Source organism: Charadrius vociferus, unplaced genomic scaffold (genome assembly GCF_000708025.1).
Source record: "Charadrius vociferus isolate BGI_N301 unplaced genomic scaffold, ASM70802v2 scaffold257, whole genome shotgun sequence".
Classification (NCBI taxonomy): domain Eukaryota; kingdom Metazoa; phylum Chordata; class Aves; order Charadriiformes; family Charadriidae; genus Charadrius; species Charadrius vociferus.
The window spans coordinates 828,677-836,440 of NW_009649473.1; the positions used below are offsets into that span (position 1 = coordinate 828,677).

Sequence of the window (7,764 nt, forward strand, 5' to 3'; positions counted from 1 at the left end):
TTCAAAGCAGGTTGGGGCCAGTTACGCCTCGCCAATATGTTGGTATGCGGTAGGTGTGCTGAAGCGCATCGCGAGGCTGCTGGCTGACAGGGATGTGCTGGTTGGGTCCAACCAGTGGCTGCGGGCACGCTCAGGCGGCTGCCGGCCTAAGGGACCTGGGTGGTGGCAAGGGCAGGGTGATGCCCTCAGAGAGGGCTGCTGGCTGGTGGTTGAGGCTGAGATGGTGAGACAAAGCGCATGGCAGCTCCTTGGTTGAGACCTGCTATGCACAGCGGTGTGTGACCAGGTGAGGTTGTCCTTAGCATCTTGCAGGCTCCCTTGGTCCTTGCGCCAGGGACGCGTCTTCCTCTGGGGCAGGAGGTGGGTGGTGGGGGGTGTTTTGTTAGGCTGCCTGCCGGAAGAACGTGGAGCAGCAGAATCTCTGCTTGTTGGGGTGGAACAGGCTGGACATCACGCAGAAAAGCCTCCTAACCCCGCTCTTCTTGTCTTTCTCCCTCTAGGGCTGACTGGACCGGCCATGCCCACGATGCCCTGACTGCCGAGCGCAGCGGAAGCAGAGGAGACTGTGTCCCGTTAGCTCCTCCTCCCTCCCTTCTCCCTTTAGTTTGGGTTTGTTTCTATTTATTTTGTGGCTGGGGCTGGGCATGGCCTTGGCTGGATGTGAGGCTGCTGCAATGTGGCTCCTTTGGCTCAAGCACCACTTGTCCATCAACGTTTGGACCTTGCTGCTCTTGGGGAGCACCTGGCTACCGCTGGCGGAAGGCAGCCCCAAGTCTCCCTTTAGGACTTTCCCGGTTACAGACTGGAGCTTGACACACTTGGTGGTCCACAACAAAACCGGGGAGGTCTACGTGGGGGCTGTCAATCGGATCTACAAGCTCTCCAATAACCTTACGCTCCTGCGGACTCATGTGACGGGGCCCGTGGAGGACAATGAGAAGTGTTACCCTCCACCCAGCGTTCAGTCCTGCCCGCACGGGCTGGTCACCACCAACAATGTGAACAAACTGCTGCTGGTGGACTACTCGGGGAACCGGCTGATTGCCTGTGGCAGTGCTTCCCAGGGTATTTGCCAGTTCCTGCGGTTGGACGACCTCTTCAAGTTGGGTGAGCCCCACCACCGCAAGGAGCACTACCTCTCCAGTGTCAACGAGTCAGGCACCATGTCTGGGGTCATCATTGAGGTGCTGAATGGGCAGAACAAGCTCTTCATTGGGACGCCCATTGATGGGAAGTCGGAGTACTTCCCCACGCTCTCCAGCCGCAAGCTGATGGCCAACGAGGAGAACGCAGAGATGTTTGGCTTTGTGTACCAGGACGAGTTTGTTTCTTCTCAGCTCAAGATCCCCTCGGATACTCTCTCCAAGTTCCCCACCTTCGACATCTACTACATCTACAGCTTCAGCAGTGAGCAGTTTGTCTACTACCTGACCCTGCAGCTGGACACACAGCTCACCTCACCCGACTCCACCGGGGAGCAGTTTTTCACCTCCAAGATTGTCCGTCTCTGTGTGGACGACCCCAAGTTCTACTCCTATGTGGAGTTCCCCATTGGTTGTGTGCAGGACGGCATCGAGTACCGCCTGATCCAGGACGCCTACCTGACCAAGCCTGGCAAGGCTTTGGCCAAGTACCTGGGCATCTCGGAGAGGGAGGATATCCTCTTCACCATCTTCTCCCAGGGCCAGAAAAACAGGGTTAAGCCTCCCAAGGAGTCTGTGCTCTGCCTCTTCACGTTGAAGAAGATCAAGGATAAGATCAAGGAGCGTATCCAGTCGTGCTACAGAGGGGAAGGGAAACTCTCGCTGCCCTGGCTCTTGAATAAGGAGCTGGGCTGCATCAACTCGGTAAGTTCCTGCTTGTCTCTACCCCAGCCAGGCTATTTCTGGCTCCTGGTGGTACTCTCTGGCCAGAGCCTTGCTGGTGACCTGACCTGGGCCATGTTTTCCTGGTGGGAGGACTGGCGCTGCTGGGGCTGGGCGCTCAGCTTGCTCGGTAGCATTCCTCATGGAGATCATGGCTTCATTGTGGGGTGTCCGTCTGGGTTTGGGTTTCATTGGTGCCTGTGGAGACCCCCAGGCAAGTGCCACCATGTCCATGCATGTGCCTGCTTCTGGTACCTGTGCCCTGTGGAATTGGGGAGTGTTGGTGAGTTGGGCTGGGAGGGCAGAATGCTCAGTCCTCAAAGCATCTGCTGCAGCTCTGCTGGGGACTCCCTTGCAGATGGCACGCGTGAATTTGTGAGTATTGTGTCACCCGGGGCTTGGTGGCGCTCAAGCAGAAGGTCTTGGGCGCAGTAGGATGTGGGAGATGGTGAGCGCAGACCTGATGGAGGGAGGAGGGGCGGCTGTTGGTCCATTTAGAAGTTGGTCAGATGCTCAGCATGGAGGGACCGTGTCCTCTCTGTGGGCTGCTGGAGCGGAGGACAGAGGGCACAAGGTGCTGTCAGCGAGGTGGGTTTTGAGCGTGGCCAGTGCAAACTGTCATCTAGAAGTGCAGGAGGCGAGTGCCAGCATCCGAGGGAGCAGCTCCCTGCTGTCCCCAGATGTGTCCTCCTGCCTAGTGCTCATATGGGTGCCTCTGGCCCCTGCTTGTGACTAAGCTGCTCGGTGTGGGGCCTGTGAGCGGTGGGGAACTGGGGACCCCCCTGCTTGGCTCTCTGGGTTTGTTTTCCAGCTGAAAGATTACTACCGCTGTGTTTTTTTTTCCAGGCTACGGCTCTGGGTGACAGGGAGGTCTTACATTGGGCATCACCAAGCTGGGCTGGGTAGTCCCCAGGCAGGGTCAGATACCTGGCAGAGAAGGGTTTTGGGGTGCCGGTATGTGCATTTGGGAGGGTCTGGTGGAGGTCCCAACACCCCTGCTATTGCCCACCTCCCCCAGCCCCCCTGCTGGTCCTCAGCACCCATCACCAAGCCCCCAGCCTGAGCAGGATTTGGGCGCCTGGTGGTGTGGGGAGGTGAGCAGGGGGTCCCTGCGGAGCAGCCCTGCCTTCCCTCCCACCAGCCTCCCCGCAGCTCCGGAGGAGACAGCTAACAGCTGCCTGACAAAGTAAAGGGTTTGCTGTCAAGAGCGCTGGGCTCGCAAATCAGATTTTGGCTTTGAACTAATTCAATTTTGCTGGAAAATGATGAAATCGTTACACTGCTGCCTGTTGGGTCGCGCAGCTGCTGGCTCCGGCGGAGGAGATGCTCGCTGCCTCCTCCCACGCTCCTGGCTTGCCTCCCTCGGCACCCTGCAGCAGCACCGTGCCCCCCAGGTTTGGGGAGGGGGCTCTGACCCCCTTGTGGGGGGGTTCATGCTAGGAGGGTCCTGGGGTCGCTACCTACTGGCTGGGCTGCATGAGTAGGTGGATCTCGAGGTGCTCTTTGGGTCCTACAGATGTGGCTCTTGCGGGGTGGAAGGATGCGGGCCACGATGGCGTGGCTCCTGCTTTCGACTGGGTTGGGGGGTGCTGCTCTCCCCCAAGGGAGCCAGGTGGTGTTTTCCTGTCCCTGTCCTGCTCCAGCTGCCAAGAAGAGCCTGGAAAGGCACGACTGGATCGTGAGTCAAACCCTCAGCCCCTTGCTGTGCTAAGCACAAGCCAAACCAGACCCTGTGGAGCATGTAACCTCTTTCTGGCAGGAGTCTCCGTGCCCCTAATAAAATGCAGCCACCTCTGGGGTGGGTCATGGCAGTGACGGATCTCTCGGTGGTGAAGGGCTGGCTAGAAAATAAAGGGCGTATTGTTTTTTTAATTTTAAGGAGGCAGAATGTAATTGCTCAAGTCAGTAGTTGCTTGGGATTTACACCCCATCCGTATGGAAAATATCCCAGAAGCTCTCTTGCTCCCCTCCTTTGTGGTAGCAAGGGGCTGAAGGCTGGTCCATGCTGGAGGAGTCTTTCCCGGTGCCCTGCTCCCAGACCTCTTGCAGCGCAGGGGCGAGGGATGCTCATCCCCCAGTGCTGCGGGGCGGCTCCGATTCTCTGGAGCTGGAGCCAGGAGGAGAGGCCGCCAGGCTTGGCAGCCAGCTCGGGAGATGTTAGCGGTTCCTCCCCGGGGTTGGTGGTGAGTGGAATGAATTCCCGTCTCCTGTTTTTCTTTATCCCCTTCTGGGATCCAGCAGTGGGAAGGGGAATGGAGCTGCCTGGGGGAGTGAGACCCCTCATGCTGGTGCGCTCAGACCCGAGCACGGACTCGCACATGCAGCAAAGGCACCTCGAGGAGCCGTCCGGTCCATTCCCCTGTGTCAGCCTCGCTGCCTAAATCGCTCCTGAGCCCCTCCGGAGGTTTTGCTGCTCGTGGGGTTTCCCTGAGGAGGAGCTCGGTGTTGCCTGGCTCTTCACTTCCCCTGGTCAGTGCGGGGACTGGAGGTCTGCATGCCCGCAGCCAGATGTTCTCAGCGCATCTGCCCAGCGTGCCCATCCCCAAAACGGGAGGACGAAGGTCTGGTGTAGCAGGGCTGGAAAGGGCAGCGGGTTGGAGCTGGGGTGGAGATGTTGCAGCAGAGTGCGATGCGGGGTTCCTGGAGTCCTTGCTCCCTGTGCTGCCAGCGTGGGGGCAGCGGCTTTCCCTGGGCTCCCCCAGGGAGAAAACGAGTTTTGAGTCCTTGCTGGGGCTTGCTGCCCAGCCGGCTGGCACAGGGCAATGGCTGGTGACAAACTGGCCCAAACTGGGCCAGCGTAAGCCAAATCCTTCCCGGGGGCAGCCAGAGGAAATGTGTGTGTTAATGAACTGTGCCTCACTGGGATTATTCCTGGGCAGCGAAAAGCCTGGCGTCCCAGCCTGGCACTTGGTACCCGCCTCCTCCCCGGCTCTTCCTGTCCCCCACATCCTCCATCGCAGCCCCTTGGGGGGGCACAGGGGGATGGGATGTGCCTGTAATGGTGTTAACCGGTGAATTACTGGCTAATTAATAACGCCGAGCGGCACGAGCCTTGCTTCTGCTGTTTGCTCCCTCATTGCGTTCGTAAGTGGGCTTGAAGGGAGGCAATGAGACAAGGCACGTCAAGGAGATGCCTGCTCCTGCTCTCTCGGTGCTGCGGGCCCGCTCTCCCCCCTCCGGCAGGCCGCTTTCCCTGGGAAATCTGAGTTTCCTGACCTTATTTTGAGGAGGTGGGTTAGTGCTGGGAGAGAGGAGAAGGCTGCAGTGCCGTGGAGGTGGGGGCGAGGGGCAAGCAAGAGGGGTGCCAAAGGAAAGCACTGAAATAAAAGCAAAAGAAAAATAATAATAAAAGATAAAAAATACCCCCAAAACAAACACCACCCCTACCCCACTTGCAACGGTCTGTGCAAACACCCGTGTCAATGGGAGAGTGGGCAGAGCTCGGTGCCTCCTGCCGATCCCAGCATCTGCAAGCCAAAACGCTGCAAGGTCACTGGCCCTCGTGTGCCGTGGTGCGTGTCGGTCCCTGCCGGCGCCGGCTGGGGAACATCTGTCCCTCTGTCCTTCTATCCCTCCATCCCTCTGCCTCGCCTCTCCCCTCAGCCCGCATCCGCCAGGGATGTCGGTGTGTAACCCCCGTACCACCGCCCTTGGCCCGACCTCGCCGCGCTGCCTGCCTGCGCTTCCCTAACGAGGCAGTTTGCTGTTAATGAGCTAATTGTTGGCGTAATTATTTATCGAGGTGGTGTCGGCATCACAGCGGCGGCGGGCGCTCCTCGCGGTCCCGGAGCGCAGCTGTATTTGTCGTTTCCCAGAGAGTTTGTTGAGACAAAGCAGAGAGGAGTAAACACCGTAAACATCTCTCCTCTTGCATATTCAGCAGCGGAGGGGATGGGGAAGCTGCAGATTGAGTGCAGAGAGAGGAGAAACTGCACCCGAGGGCTGCCGGGGCTGAAATACCTTCATGGCATTGCCCTTAACCCCTCTGCTATTGCTGGTGGCCAGGGTGGAAGGTGATGGGATGCTTTACCGGAGTGGAGAGGCTGTCCGGGCCAGAGGGTGTTTTTTCCCAGCAAAGCGGCTGAAGGATCCCAGGTATCCGGGTGGGAGCTGGGTATCGGCTGGAGCATCACTCCCATCTCGCTCCATGGTTAGGAAGGTAATTTTCCTCAAATCTGCTGTTTGAAAACGTCCGGCCTGGTGATGCAGAAGAGGATGCTGGCTACATGTGCTGGCTGATGGATAGGTGAGGGCACTTGCAAGGCTGGGATTGAGAGGATGGGTGGAGAAGTCCTAATTCCCTTTTCCCTGTAGTTCCAGAGGTGCATGGTGCCCCACCTTCTTGTTTTGGGGATCTCCTGCATCTCTCATGTCTGGCTGTAGGAGTTTCCCCAGTTTAGGGGAGGATGAGCAAAGGTCAGGCGGGAAAGGGAGTCCATCTTTGGCTTTATACAAACTCAGGCACCCCGCAAAAGCAGAAGTCAGGGTAATGGAGGAAGTAGCCCAGCATCCCCAGGCTGGCAGCATTCCTGGTCCTCCCCCGCTGGAAGGCTCCCCGGCGCTGGGTCCTGGCTGCGGCTGGGACCGGGACCGCTGGCCACGGGTCTGGTGTGGCGGCAGGGCGAGGAGGGCGAGCAGCCTGGCCGTGGCTGCGGGAGGCTGAAGCCGTTGCGGCTGCGAGTGCATTGCACCGGGGCAGGGAAAAGCGCCGAGTTTTCCCTGCTGCCCGTGGGTGACTCTGGGTTGGTGGTGGGAGCCGGTCCGGGCTGACCCTTGTTTCCCAGGCGGCGGCGAGTGGGAATCGTGGAGCCCTTGCATACGTGGAGCTTGGGAGCTCGGCGTTTTCCCATATGCTCTGTGCACACGCTGCACGGGTTTAAAACCCCTTGGGGACTGGCATGCATTTGGAGGCCGCCGCTTGCCAAAAAACCTCTCTCCCCTTTAAATTCAAAGTTACGTAAGGAACCTTGTGAAGCGGAAGGATGCCGTGGCGGGAGCAGGCTGTCTCCCCGTGGGCCGTGCCTGCCTTGCCGCCCTGACCTCCCGCACCCGGGCTCGCTGCCGCCCCTGGGATTTCGGCCGGAACCCCTCGCTGCTTGGGATGGGCTGGGGGCTGCTGGGGGTGGATTTTGGTGGGGCTGTGCGACTGTGTGAGGCCATTGCTTAGCATGGGACCTTTGGGAGGCTGATGTGCCCGCCAGGCTGGACACCCGTGGCCAGGCTCTGTTGTGCCGCTCAGCAGGCCAGGGCGATGCGGCGAGGATGCTCGGTGGAGGGGGGTGAGTGCTGCGGCGCTAGTCGCGCTCCCCCGCCTGCATCCCAGCTTTCACAGAGGGCATCCCTCTGGCTCTGCCTTGCCCGCTGGTGCAGGCAAGAGCTTGTGAAAGCTTCTCCCAGACCCACGGGCAAGTGCTGAAGCAAGGAGGCAGCTGGCTGAGCCAGGCGCCTTGTCTGGGGCAAGGCAAGCACAAAAAAAATGCAGGGATTTCCCAAAGACGTTCCTGCGGGAAGGAGGAACAGGGCTGGCAGGTGGGTAGCGCGTTTGCTGGAGGCTCTGCTATGTGAAGTGAGGCTCTCTCAGGAGCCCTGACCTGTTTGTCTTGGCATGGCCTTGGCTGGGAAGTGTTTTGTCTCTGGGGGAGGGCTGGGGCGCAGGATCCAACCCCTCCTGCCTTACTGCCAAGCCGTTCTCCTTTTGAAGCTAGCGCCGGGGTGAGGAGGAGAGGGGGGGGTGTGTGTGCTGGGGAGCCCGTGCCGGCATCCCACGTGTCTGAGATGGCAGCGGCGGGGATGGAGGGGGAGCGGGGGATGCTGCGCTGGCTCCCGCTGGGTTTGTTAGGTGGTCATCTGTAAGATGCAGAGGAGTGAGAGCCTTGGTCTCGGTCTGCAAAGCTCGGTC

The 7,764-nt window shown here is 59.5% G+C and overlaps 1 protein-coding gene across 1 annotated transcript in view; it reads left to right on the forward strand.

Moving 5' to 3' along the window:
- Positions 1-644: 644 nt before the first annotated feature.
- Positions 645-7,764, forward strand: part of PLXNA1 (plexin A1) — a 106,274-nt gene continuing 99,154 nt past the window's right edge. Inside the window, exon 1 of the mRNA XM_009889854.1 lies at positions 645-1,847. Within this exon, the coding sequence (XP_009888156.1) occupies positions 645-1,847 (1,203 nt within the window). The remainder of the gene's footprint in view (positions 1,848-7,764) is intronic.